The sequence below is a fragment of the Hypomesus nipponensis genome, chromosome 3 (genome assembly GCF_054491055.1).
Source record: "Hypomesus nipponensis isolate SF chromosome 3, ASM5449105v1, whole genome shotgun sequence".
Taxonomy (NCBI): domain Eukaryota; kingdom Metazoa; phylum Chordata; class Actinopteri; order Osmeriformes; family Osmeridae; genus Hypomesus; species Hypomesus nipponensis.
In genome coordinates, this window is record NC_140363.1 from 19,683,921 (window position 1) to 19,697,224 (window position 13,304).

At 52.6% G+C, this 13,304-nt stretch overlaps 1 protein-coding gene across 1 annotated transcript in view; it reads left to right on the top strand.

Moving 5' to 3' along the window:
* The first annotated feature begins 649 nt into the window (after positions 1-649).
* The window catches only part of LOC146300257 (ryanodine receptor 3), a 51,207-nt gene continuing 38,552 nt past the window's right edge, over positions 650-13,304 (top strand). The window contains exons 1-15 of the mRNA XM_084682192.1: positions 650-795; positions 1,167-1,375; positions 1,854-2,050; positions 2,685-2,751; positions 3,195-3,355; positions 3,548-3,713; positions 4,402-4,488; positions 4,600-4,826; positions 4,979-5,795; positions 6,138-6,338; positions 7,621-7,723; positions 8,745-8,885; positions 10,948-11,221; positions 12,225-12,339; positions 12,628-12,760. Of these exons, the coding sequence (XP_084538318.1) occupies positions 690-795; positions 1,167-1,375; positions 1,854-2,050; positions 2,685-2,751; positions 3,195-3,355; positions 3,548-3,713; positions 4,402-4,488; positions 4,600-4,826; positions 4,979-5,795; positions 6,138-6,338; positions 7,621-7,723; positions 8,745-8,885; positions 10,948-11,221; positions 12,225-12,339; positions 12,628-12,760 (3,004 nt within the window). The 5' untranslated portion in view covers positions 650-689. The remainder of the gene's footprint in view (positions 796-1,166; positions 1,376-1,853; positions 2,051-2,684; positions 2,752-3,194; positions 3,356-3,547; positions 3,714-4,401; positions 4,489-4,599; positions 4,827-4,978; positions 5,796-6,137; positions 6,339-7,620; positions 7,724-8,744; positions 8,886-10,947; positions 11,222-12,224; positions 12,340-12,627; positions 12,761-13,304) is intronic.

A 13,304-nucleotide genomic window follows, 5' to 3' on the forward strand; every position in this document is an offset into this window, starting at 1 on the left:
GTGTGTCTGGTGCGGGCTAACAGGATGTGAAGAGCAAGCGTAACCCTCGCCTGGTGCCCTATAACCTGCTGGACGAGCGCACCAAGAAGTCCAACAGGGACAGCCTCCGGGAAGCCATCCGCACTCTGATTGGCTATGGGTATAACATCGACCCACCTGACCAGGAAGGCGGTGAGTTGACTTCCTGGTCAGGAGACGTGAGATGCATCTCTGAGCAACACCTTGCAAACATGCAAACTGTTCTCCTGAGTAACTGCTGTAGTGTTCATGTGTAGCATGTTGTAGCCGTGAGGTGATGCAAGGCTGACCTCCCCTCCCCCCCAGCAGGTCACATTGTGGAGAGGCTGAGCATTGACAAGGTCCGCTTCTTCCGAGTGGAGCGCACGTACGCCGTGCGGACGGGGAAGTGGTACTTTGAGTTTGAGGCAGTGACGGGCGGGGACATGCGTGTGGGCTGGGCGCGGCCGGGCTGCAGGCCTGATGTGGAGCTGGGCTTGGACCACCTGGCCTTCGTGTTTGACGGGTTCAGGGTGAGCTGTCTGCTGGGTTCTCTTGTGTGTGTGTGTCTTGTTTAATTACACTTGTTTTGTGTGGGATAGAAAACCAATGTGTGTGTTCAGGGCCAGCGTCTGAACCAGGGCGGTCGTTTCTTCGGGCGCTGCTGGCGTGCGGGGGATGTGGTGGGCTGCATGATCAACATGGAGGACAAGTCCATGATCTTCACCCTCAACGGAGAGATCCTCATCACCAGCAGCGGCTCCGAACTCTGCTTTGCTGACTTTGAGACCGAGGACGGTGTGTGTGTGTGTGTGTGTGTGTGTATGTGAACCTTCTCTCACTGCTGTCATCCTGTTCCATCGTGACTCCCGGCCGTGGGAGCAACGACAGGACAGTTTGAGTTGACCTCAAACAGCCATGCTGTGGAAATGACTGAAGAATAAGTGCCTCACCATTATAAAATGACCCTCATTTAATGTGACACTCGTAAATTGCCTTTCGTAAAAGGTGGATAGAGAGAGAGAGAGACAGAGAGAGACAGAGAGAGACAGAGAGAGACAGAGAGAGACAGAGAGAGACAGAGAGAGACAGAGAGAGACAGAGAGAGAGTATAGCTGTGTGTTGTGTATCCAAGCTCTCAGCATGCTGACTGCTTGTGTCCTCTCCAGGGTTCATCCCAGTCTGTAGCCTGGGTCTGTCCCAGGTGGGGCGCATGAACCTGGGCAAGGATGCCAGCACCTTCAGCTACTACACCATGTGTGGTCTGCAGGAGGGATTTGAACCGTTTGCCGTCAACATGAACCGAGAGGTCACCATGTGGTTCAGCAAGCGTCTGCCCACCTTCGTCAACGTGCCGAAAGACCACAACTCCATAGTGGTAAGATCACACTACACAACTCCATAGTGGTAAGATAAGCAGAGATGGCAGAACATCCTTCACTCAGTAGAAGTACAGATTCTCATGTTTAAAAAGACTCTGGTAAAAGTTGATGCTTTTGCACAATGTGAAAGGAGAGAAGAGGACTTTTGTTTGTAAACTCTTTTTTCGAAAATATGTTTTCACCTTAAAAAAAAAAAAAAAAATCTAACCTCTAATCTAAAAAATATATATTTGTTGAACCTTTAGAAAGTGTTTTTGTTACAAACTTGTTTTTCACTCACATAGTGAAAGGAGAGGAGATTACTTATTTTTCCTTCCACTTATTTTGCAAAAAAACTTTTTCTCTCCTTTTTCTCTGAAAAAATATTTTTCTATACATATTGATTGCTTGACCTTTTCCAAATCTAATGTTATTTCAAGACAAAGTTTATTTGTTTTGCCCTTTTTTTACACACCTGTTATGTTGCCCCCCCAGGTCAGCCGTATTGACGGGACGGTGGACTCCCCCCCCTGTCTGAAGGTGTCTCTGCGGACATGTGTTCAGAGCAGCCAGGCTGACATGCTGTTTTGCAGACTCAGCATGCCTGTGGAGTTCCATCCTGTATTCAACACCAGCCCCGCCCTCCACATGAACGGCCTGCATGACGATGACACCCTCAAGCTCAAACACAGGTCACACACACTGTCTCAAGCTCAAACACAGGTCACACACACTGTGTCAAGCTCAAACACAGATCACACACACTATCTCAAGCTCAAACACAGGTCACACACACACACTGTCTCAAGCTCAAACACAGGTCACACACACACACTGTCTCAAGCTCAAACACAGGTCACACACACACACTGTCTCAAGCTCAAACACAGGTCACACACACACACTGTCTCAAGCTCAAACACAGGTCACACACACTGTCTCAAGCTCAAACACAGATCACACACACTATCTCAAGCTCAAACACAGGTCACACACACACACTGTCTCAAGCTCAAACACAGGTCACACACACACACTGTCTCAAGCTCAAACACAGGTCACACACACACACTGTCTCAAGCTCAAACACAGGTCACACACACTGTCTCAAGCTCAAACACAGATCACACACACTATCTCAAGCTCAAACACAGGTCACACACACACACTGTCTCAAGCTCAAACACAGGTCACACACACACACTGTCTCAAGCTCAAACACAGGTCACACACACACACTGTCTCAAGCTCAAACACAGGTCACACACACACACTCTCTCAAGCTCAAACACAGGTTTGTAAGGTTGACCTCTGACCCTCCCTCAGGTATCCTCTGAGGGCTGTGAAGCACAGTGACGAGACCAGGCGGGTGGACTACAGCAGCATCACCACGGTAACACTGTCACCCAGTGACTTGTCTATCAGAACGTTCCAGTCTGTACTACTATACTGAATGTGGAATATGTGTGTGGAGGCTGGGTGGCTAGGCTGGGTGTAGTGTGTGTGGGGCTGGGTGGCTAGGCTGGGTGTAGTGTGTGTGGAGGCTGGGTGGCTAGGCTAGGCTAGGCTAGGCTGGGTGTAGTGTGTGTGGAGGCTGGGTGGCTAGGCTAGGCTAGGCTGGGTGTAGTGTGTGTGGAGGCTGGGTGGCTAGGCTAGGCTAGGCTGGGTGTAGTGTGTGTGGAGGCTGGGTGGCTAGGCTGGGTGTAGTGTGTGTGGAGGCTGGGTGGCTAGGCTGGGTGTAGTGTATGTGGAGGCTGGGTGGCTAGGCTAGGCTAGGCTGGGCTGGGTGTAGTGTGTGTGGAAGCTGCTGTGTGACTGGAGCCTGCTGTCTTGCAGTACTACCACTGTCTCAGGGTCTTCGCTGGACAGGACCCTTCCTGTGTGTGGGTGGGCTGGGTCACCCCAGACTACCATTACTATAGCAACAACTTCCACCTCAGCAAGAACCGGACAGTCACGGTTACCCTGGGAGATGAGCGTGGGCGTGTCCACGAGAGGTGAGTGTGTTGTCAAGGAAACCCTGTCCTTCAGACCAGCAGGAAGACCCTTCTCCTCTTCTCATGTTATCTCCTTTTTCTCTGGCTGCTGTTCTCCACTCCTCTCTCCTCCCTCCACTCCTCCGTCTTCTCCCTCCTCTCCACCCTTGTCTTTCCTCCTCCACTCCTCCCTCTCCTCCCTCCTCCCTTCAGTGTTAAGAGGAGTAACTGCTACATGGTGTGGGGGGGTGACGTGTGCAGCAGTGGTCAGTCATCTCGGCGCAGTAGCGTGGACCTGGAGATAGGCTGTCTGATCGACCTGGCCACCGGCCTTGTCTCCTTCACTGTCAACGGCAAGGACATCGCCACGTCCTACCAGGTAGTCACGCTCTCTCACCTGTCTCTCTCTCAGTCACACACACACCGTGTGAGTGAGTGTGTGTCTGTCTAGACTCTATCTGACGACCCTCAGACAGCAACCATCTCTCATTCGCCTGTCTGCCTGTCTGTCTGTCTGTCTGTGTCTGTCTGTCTCACTGGAGGTCTGCCTGTCTGCACCTAAGCCTGTCTATCTGACGGTACCTTCCACAATGAGAGAGAAAACAGAATCAATAAGTCGTTCCTCGCAGAAACACGCCAAGCTTTTAAACTGCTCTGAGTCACACTCACTCACACACACTCACACACACACATATACACTCACTCAGTCACACACACTCACGCACACACAGGTAAAAGTGTATGTGCTGACTCACTATGTATATACACACACACACACACATTAAGTGAGACTCCTACAAAACCTTGCAAAAAATCTCGTCTTGCTAAGCAGTTTGCTGCAAATCACATTCATCACATTTCTTCTTGCTGTTAGTGTTTGTGCTTTGAGGCCTGACTGGAGCATGTGTCAGTGTTCTGATTGGAGCATGTGTCAGTGTTCTGATTGGAGCATGTGTCAGTGTTCTGATTGGAGCATGTGTCAGTGTTCTGATTGGAGCATGTGTCAGTGTTCTGATTGGAGCATGTGTCTGTGTTCTGACTGGAGCATGTGTCTGTGTTCTGACCAGGTGGAACCCAACACCAAACTCTTCCCTGCTGTGTTTGTGCGACCAACAAGCCCCAATCTGTTCCAGTTTGAGCTGGCTAAAATCAAGGTACCCATATACTGAACTGTAACTAAATACTCTACCTACATACTGGACCCATACTCATTCTCCACCTCAGTGTGACCTATCAGTGTGACCCTTGACCTTTGCCCCCTCCAGAACGCCATGCCCCTGTCGTCAGCCATCTTTAAGAGTGAGCTGAGGAACCCGGTGCCCCAGTGCCCCCCTCGGCTAGACGTCCAGACCATCCAGGCGGTGCTTTGGAGCCGCATGCCCAACACCTTCCTCAGGGTGGACACAGGCCGGGTCAGCGAGAGGCATGGCTGGGGGGTGCAGTGTCTGGAGCCCTTGCAGATGATGGCTGTCCACATCCCCGAGGAAAACAGGTAGACAGATACTGCACCCAGGTAGACAGATACTGCACCCAGGTAGACAGATACTGCACCCAGGTAGACAGATACTGCACCCAGGTAGACAGATACTGCACCCAGATAGCGGGTTCGAGGAACACCCACACTCTCTGCTTGTGTGTCCCCAGGTGTGTGGACATCATGGAGCTGTCGGAGCTGGAGGAGATGAGGACGTTCCACCACCATACGCTGAAGCTGTACGGGGCCCTCTGCGCCCTGGGCAACACCCGCGTGGCTCACGCCCTCTGCAGCCACCTGGACCAATCACAGCTCCTCTACACCATCGACAACCAGTACCTGTCGGGCGTGCTGCGTGAGGGCTTCTACAACGTCCTCATCAGCATCCACCTGGAGACGGCCAAGGAGGCGCGCCTCATGATGAACAACGAGTTCATCATCCCTGTCACCGCCGAGACGCGCTCCATTCGCCTGTTCTCCAACTCCTCCCACAAACACCTCCCACCGGGGGTGGGGTTAAGCACCTCGCTCAAGCCCCGCCTCAACTTCGTCCCGCCCTGCTTCGTGAGCAGCCAACGGGACCCCCAGAGCTTCAGCCCTCAGATCCCGCTGGACGCGCTGAAGGAGAAGGCCATCTGCATGCTGACGGAGGCCGTGCAGGGCGGAGGGCACCACATCAGGGACCCTGTAGGGGGCAGCGTGGAGTACGAGTTTGTGCCCATCCTCAAGCTGATTGGCACGCTGCTCACCATGGGCGTGCTGGGCAGCGAGGACGTGCAGAAGATCCTGCTCCTCATCCACCCCAGCGTGTTCGGAGACACGAGCGAGGAGGCGGTTGCCGCGGTAGCGGAGGCGACGGAGAAAGAGGGGCTGAAGGGGGCGGAGGAGAAGGAAGTTGAGGCGGGGGAGGAGGAGGAGGCGAGAGAGGCCAAGCAGCCAATGAAAGGGCTCCTGGAGAAGAGACTGCCTGAGCCAGTGAAACGACAGGTAACCCTCACATCTGATCCAGGGTCAGGTTTTCTTTTACCAACTTTTTTACGGAGAGAAAACCCAAGCTGACCTTAAATCTGTTCCTACTGTGGTGATGTTTTCATCCAGGAAACTGACTGATGACAGAGGTCCACTGCTCTGATCTCACTATCTCCCCCCCTCCCCCTCCCCTCCTAACATTTATGGCCCCGTTCTAAAGCACTCACACATGAAAGGGCTCAGTATTATCCTCAAGTCCTGTTCCCTCGTCTCCCCCTACATCAGAGACGTGCCGTTACTCTGCTATCAGACACCACCTGTTATCTGAGCGCTTACAGTGTGTGTGTGTGTGTGTCCTAGATGTGTGAGCTGCTGCACTACTTCTGTGACTGTGAACTGAAGCATCGCGTGGAGGCCATTGTCTCCTTCTCAGACCGCTTCGTCTCCAAGCTGCAGTACAACCAGAAGTTCCGCTACAACGAGCTCATGCTGGCCCTCAACATGTCAGCCGCCGTCACCGCCAGGAAGACAAAGGAGTTCCGCTCTCCTCCCCAGGAGCAGGTACAGCAGACACCACCTCCACACCCCCACCTCCCCTTCTCTCTAAAGACCAGCCTACTGGGGGAGGTCCCTGGTTCCCTGTGGAGGTGAGGGGGCCAGCTGAAGTGTTGATGCCCTGAGGCCTGTGCAGAGCTGTGCCCCAGGCAGTGGGAGGGTCAACAGAGGGAGGGAGGGAGGGAGAATCTGGGACGTTTACCAATAACAACTTAGCACTCTCTCCACCAGACTTTTGATTGATTCCAGTCTGATTAACCCTGCCCTGCCCCTGAAATAACCCCTGACTTAATGACATAGATGATAGGTATTACAGGATGATGTCCACCTTCTTTTGTAATTACGGTGTTGGAGAAAGTCACAGGCCAGCAGTTTCATCCACACGCCAGCTCCCGCCTCATAACTCAGTTTGGGGTTTTGAACCGCTGCCCACTTTCTGAAACCATGGCTGCAGGCATCTGTCTGTGTTAACCTCATCACACTGTTAGCACAGACAAGGTTCACATCAGCTCAGAGCAAACTTAGAGAGAGAGAGCAGAGGGAAGGAGAGAGGAGAGAGCAGAGGGAAGGAGAGATGAGAAAGAGATGAGAGAGATGCAAGAGAGAAATGAGAGAGAGAGCAGAAGGAAGGAGAGATGCGAGAGGGGGGATGGGGGATGGAAGGATACGATGACCACAGTTCAAATGTGGACATTTTCAGTAATTGATAACAATTAAAAGCCTATACTTTTATGATGAAAACACTGTTCTTGTTCTCAGTTAAAGGTCACAGGTCAAACAGAGTCACTTGCAATAAGGAGCCCTGTTTCCGTTCCTCTCTGATGATGAGAGGCTGGCTGGAGAGTTAGGTGCAGAGGAACGATATTGCTCATCATGGTGGGGTAATTGATCTCCTGTTGAATACATTCCTGCTTGGTTTGTATCAGGGCTCCTTACAGGCAGTGAGCTGAGCTGAGAGAGGGCTTTGAGCTCTTAACCCTAGAGAGAGCTCTTCAATGGGAGTGTCCCTCCACAGCCCAGCCTCAAGGCTGTGCTAAGCCATCCCTCTCTGCTGTGTCATCCCCACAGCAACAGGTCGACAGGTAGCATGGTTCTCCTCTCTTCTGTCTGAGGAAGACAGGAAGGACGAGTCCCAGTCTCCCTCGTCCCAGTCTCCCTCGTCCCCTCCCCGTGCCTGGCAGGGAGAAAAGCTTCTCTCCTCCCTCTCCTGTCCTCCCCTCTACCAGCCTGTAACCCTTTCTCTTCTGTGTGCGTGTGCGTGTGTGTGTGTGTGTGTGTGTGTGTACAGATCAACATGCTGCTGAGCTTTAGTTCTGGGGAGGACTGCCCCTGTCCAGAAGACATCCAGGAAGAGCTGTACAACTTCCACAAGGAGTTGCGTCTGCACTGTGGTAGGACACACACACCACACACACACACACACCACACACACACACACACTCAGAGACTTAGCTACACTGATGCACCTCAGCGGCTTTCTGTGTGTTGGATGGAAAACGTGTGACAGTAAACAGACAAAAAGATAACACCACACAGACAACATCAAGATGTCATTCAAATCAAACGTCCATATTGAATCATTCAGAACACATTTGATATAATACCTGTGTGGGTAACAAAAACTACCCTAACTAAGATGAGGGTGTCTTGTTCCCCTGACCAGCTCTCTCCCTCTCTACCTCCCTCTCTCTCTGGCTCTCTCTCTTTCTCTCCTTCTCTACCTCCCTCCCTCTCTCTCTGGCTCTCTCTCTCTCCCTCTCTACTTCCCTCCCTCTCTCTCTGGCTCTCTCTCTTTCTCTCCTTCTCTACCTCCCACCCTCTTTCTCTCCCTCTCTACCTCCCTCCCTCTCTCTGGTTCTTTCTCCCTCCCTCTCTACTTCCCTCCCTCTCTCTATGGCTCTCTCTCTCCCTCCCTCCCTCTCTACCTCCCTCCCTCTCTCTCTGGCTCTCTCTCTCCCCCTCTCTGGCTCCCTCCCTCCCTCTCTCCCTCCCTCTCTACCTCCCTCTCTCCCTCCCTCTCTCCCTCCCTCTCTCCCTCCCTCTCTACCTCCCTCCCTCTCTCTCTGGCTCTCCCTCTCTCCCTCCCTCTCTATCTCTCACACATGCTGCAGAAGTGTCATAGTTCAGTGCCTCACTAGATTGTTCTGACACCTTGATGTTTTGATAAATAATTGAATAGTGTTTCTCCTTGGGGCAGCTGCAAGTATAATGGCTTTCTGAATCCTGCAGCCCTACAGACACACACACACACCAGAGACCAGGGACTGACCAATGAGGACAGGAAGACCACTAGGAGATTCTCCTGACTCCTGATGGAAGTGACCTTGAGGAAACGATGTTAGCTCTGGAGGGGAGTGTTTATGTGTGTGTGTGTGTGTGTGTGTGTGTGTGCGCGTGTGTGTGTGTGTGCAGGCATCCCGATGGAGGAGGAGGAGCAGGAGCAGGACACGTCCATCACAGGCCGTCTCCTCGCTCTGGTCTACAGGGTCAAAGGTCACCAGCAGAGAGCTGAGGAGACACCCAGCAGACTGGCACATGAGCAGGCCACCCCCTGTAAGACCCTCTGACTGTCACACTGGAACTGCTACTGGGGGGCGGGGTGTTGGCAAGGACCTTGCGATATGATATATATCACGATACACATGTTACGATTCAATACATCACGATTCATCATAATATCACCAGGGAATCACGATACTTACTGAAGTGCTAAAGAAAACCTCAAATAATATTAGGCTATATACTTCAAAGGACAATATTTCATTAATGGGGGTTAGCTAAAGATTTTCCTTTGAAGTATATAGTGTAATACTAGCCCTAATAAAAAAAGAACCACTCAATTGGAAATTACTTAAAACGTCTCAATTTACTATTAAGGATTGACCTTCAGGCTAATCTAGACAGTCAACACAAGATACATTCTTAGAAAAACCTTTATAATATATATATTTTTTTTTCATATATATATTTTTTTCATAAATAAAAGATACATTCAAGATACAATAATTATATATATATGAAAATAAAAACACTGTTACACCCTGCTACACAGTTACACTCTGCTACACTGTTAAACCCTGCTACACTGTTACAGTTACACCCTGCTGCTGTTATTGTAACTGCTACTGTAGTTCTAATTGTATACCTGTATTATGGTGTAGTATGAGTACTGTAATCGCTAGTGCTACTCTTAAATGCAGTCAAAAGTAAAAGGTATTTTTCTGTTTAGGACTATATCATGTTTACTTGCTCTAGCTGGTTAGAGAGAGAGAAACTGAAGGGATGTAGTTCAGCTTGTATACAAGCCAGATGGATCTCTCTGCTGTACAGCAGAGATGTCCAGGGACAGTCATTTCCAAGTCCATTTCTTTTTCAATGTTGTTAAGGAGATGTGTGGGAGGGGGAGGAGGGGGGGGAGGAGGAGGAGGAGGAGGAGGAGGGCAGGGGGAGGAGGAGGAGGAGGAGGAGGAGGAGGGGGAGGAGGAGGAGGAGGAGGAGGGGGGGGACCCTGTTGCTCGCTGCCTTGCCACGGTGGAAAACTGACTTCATAAGATTACACACTCACACCCCATATCACACACACAACCATGTCACACACACAAAACACACACACACACACACACTCTCACACACACAGAGCAGTGATTGGTTCATTGATCTAGTTGTAATGAAGCCTTTCAGGGAACCCCTTGTATCAGCTGGGTGAACTGATGACTGAGTTCAGTTAGGCCACAGTGACCCAGTATTCAACAGCAGTGTTAGCATATGTGAGTCTGTCTGTCTTACATAACTCTGCCTTAGTTCCGCTCTACTGCCCACCAGCCATCTCCTGCTCATGAATGAGCTCACAAACTTCTTTTTTTTACAAACCAAATAAAGGAAAGAATTCCTCTGATACTGTTCACATACAGCCTTGTCTTCAGAAAGAAGCTGTTGCTGTGCGCACACACTAGTGTGTGACTACAGTCCTCCAACTGTGAAAGGCAATTTTTTTTTTCTAAACTCAAGGTTGGTTCATTGTATAATTCTGTATCTCTGAACCAAGTGTGTGAATCCAGTCTTTGAATGTGTTTTTCATGCGTGCTTTGGCTTGTGTAACACTAGATAGCAGAGTGACAAGCCAGGGTTAGTGTGCTGTGAGGAGCAGTCTGTCCAGGGTTAGTGTGCTGTAAGGAGCAGTCTGTCCAGGGTTAGTGTGCTGTGAGGAGCAGTCTGTCCAGGGTTAGTGTGCTGTGAGGAGCAGTCTGTCCAGGGTTAGTGTGCTGTGAGGAGCAGTCTGTCCAGGGTTAGTGTGCTGTAAGGAGCAGTCTGTCCAGGGTTAGTGTGTGTGCTGCAGACGGCTGGTGTCTTTGGGAGGGAAGGTTCTCCCTCTCTCTCTTCTGTGAACTCTAGGTCCTGGGGTCAATGAAAATGATCATTAAACACACAGTAGACTGGATAGTCAGGCAGGATATTTCCAAGCAATGGTTAAGTTCATGTTTATATATATATAGCATGGGCAAAATGCTGTCACAGTAGTTGTAAAGTTTCTGAGATGGTTATCGTCAAACAAACAGCATGATGTACCTCACCAGCTCCAAGTGTGATGCTGTGTCTGTCGTCCGTGTATCCGCAGCCAACCTGAAGGAGCTGATCTCCCAGACCATGGTGAGCTGGTCCCAGGAGAGCCACATCCAGGACCCCCAGCTGGTCCGCAAGATGTTCAGCCTGCTGCGGCGGCAGTACGACGGGATTGGGGAGCTGCTGAGGGCCATGAGGAAGACCTACTCCATCTCCTCTGCCTCCGTCCCCGACACCATCTCCCTGCTGGCCTCACTGGGCCAGATCCGCTCGCTGCTCTCCGTGCGCATGGGCAAGGAGGAGGAGAAGTTGATGATCGACGGACTGGGGTGAGAGGCAGCAGGGTGGGCTGGGGTGAGAGACAGCAGGGTGGACTGGGGTGAGAGGCAGCAGGGTGGACTGGGGTGAGAGGCAGCAGGGTGGGCTGGGGTGAGAGACATCAGGGTGGGCTGGGGTGAGAGGCAGCAGGGTGGACTGGGGTGAGAGGCAGCAGGGTGGACTGGGGTGAGAGACAGCAGGGTGGACTGGGGTGAGAGACAGCAGGGTGGACTGGGGTGAGAGACAGCAGGGTGGGCTGGGGTGAGAGGCAGCAGGGTGGACTGGGGTGAGAGGCAGCAGGGTGGACTGGGGTGAGAGGCAGCAGGGTGGACTGGGGTGAGAGGCAGCAGGGTGGACTGGGGTGAGAGACAGCAGGGTGGACTGGGGTGAGAGGCAGCAGGGTGGACTGGGGTGAGAGGCAGCAGGGTGGACTGGGGTGAGAGGCAGCAGGGTGGACTGGGGTGAGAGGCAGCAGGGTGGACTGGGGTGAGAGACAGCAGGGTGGGCTGGGGTGAGAGGCAGCAGGGTGGACTGGGGTGAGAGACAGCAGGGTGGACTGGGGTGAGAGACAGCAGGGTGGACTGGGGTGAGAGGCAGCAGGGTGGACTGGGGTGAGAGACAGCAGGGTGGACTGGGGTGAGAGACAGCAGGGTGGGCTGGGGTGAGAGGCAGCAGGGTGGACTGGGGTGAGAGACAGCAGGGTGGGCTGGGGTGAGAGGCAGCAGGGTGGACTGGGGTGAGAGGCAGCAGGGTGGACTGGGGTGAGAGGCAGCAGGGTGGACTGGGGTGAGAGGCAGCAGGGTGGACTGGGGTGAGAGGCAGCAGGGTGGACTGGGGTGAGAGGCAGCAGGGTGGACTGGGGTGAGAGGCAGCAGGGTGGGCTGAGAGGCAGCAGGGGTACTCTGGTGGAGTACAGGATTACAAATCGTTTGACTGGACTGAGCAATCAGTGGTTGGATTTCCTCCCTGTAGCTTAAGATGCTTGGCTGTGTGTTCTCCTGCTGTGGTTTTCAGGGACATCATGAACAACAAGGTGTTCTACCAGCACCCTAACCTGATGCGCGTGCTGGGCATGCACGAGACCGTCATGGAGGTGATGGTCAACGTGCTGGGAGGAGGCAAATCCCAGGTACTGACCTCCCTGCTACCCTGGTGGTGTTCACAGGCCGGGCACTACATTGAACACCAGAACACAGGAGGAGCATGCTCACTCTGGAAGCCTCTCATTTGATTATCACTGTAGATTGAAATGACCCATTTTCCAGTGCTGCATTTCAACAGTTTGACCTTCCAGTTATTAGACACACACACAGGTTTGTTTCTGAAGTTCGATGCTCTGTTGTTGATAGCCGTATGAATGCTTGATGTTAAAATGGTAGTTTGTACTTGTGTGGTAAGATGTGACTGTGGTCAACAGGAAATAGCCTTCCCCAAGATGGTGGCGAGCTGCTGTCGCTTCCTGTGCTACTTCTGCCGGATCAGCCGTCAGAACCAGAAGGCCATGTTCGACCACCTGAGCTACCTGCTGGAGAACAGCAGTGTGGGACTGGGTGAGGACTGCAGGCCTGCAGACACCCCTGACCCCATCCTGCAGACTGCAGACACCCCTGACCCCATCCTGCAGACTGCAGACACCCCTGACCCCATCCTGCAGACTGCAGACACCCCTGACCCCATCCTGCAGACTGCAGACATCCCTGACCCCATCCTGCAGACTGCAGACACCCCTGACCCCATCCTGCAGACTGCAGACACCCCTGACCCCATCCTGCAGGCCTGCAGACACCCCTGACCCCATCCTGCAGACTGCAGACACCCCTGACCCCATCCTGCAGACTGCAGACACCCCTGACCCCATCCTGCAGACTGCAGACACCCCTGACCCCATCCTGCAGGCCTGCAGACACCCCTGACCCCATCCTGCAGACTGCAGACACCCCTGACCCCATCCTGCAGACTGCAGACACCCCTGACCCCATCCTGCAGGCCTGCAGACACCCCTGACCCCATCCTGCAGGACTGCAGACACCCCTGACCCCATCCTGCAGACTGCAGACACCCCTGACCCCATCCTGCAGGCCTGCAGACACCCCT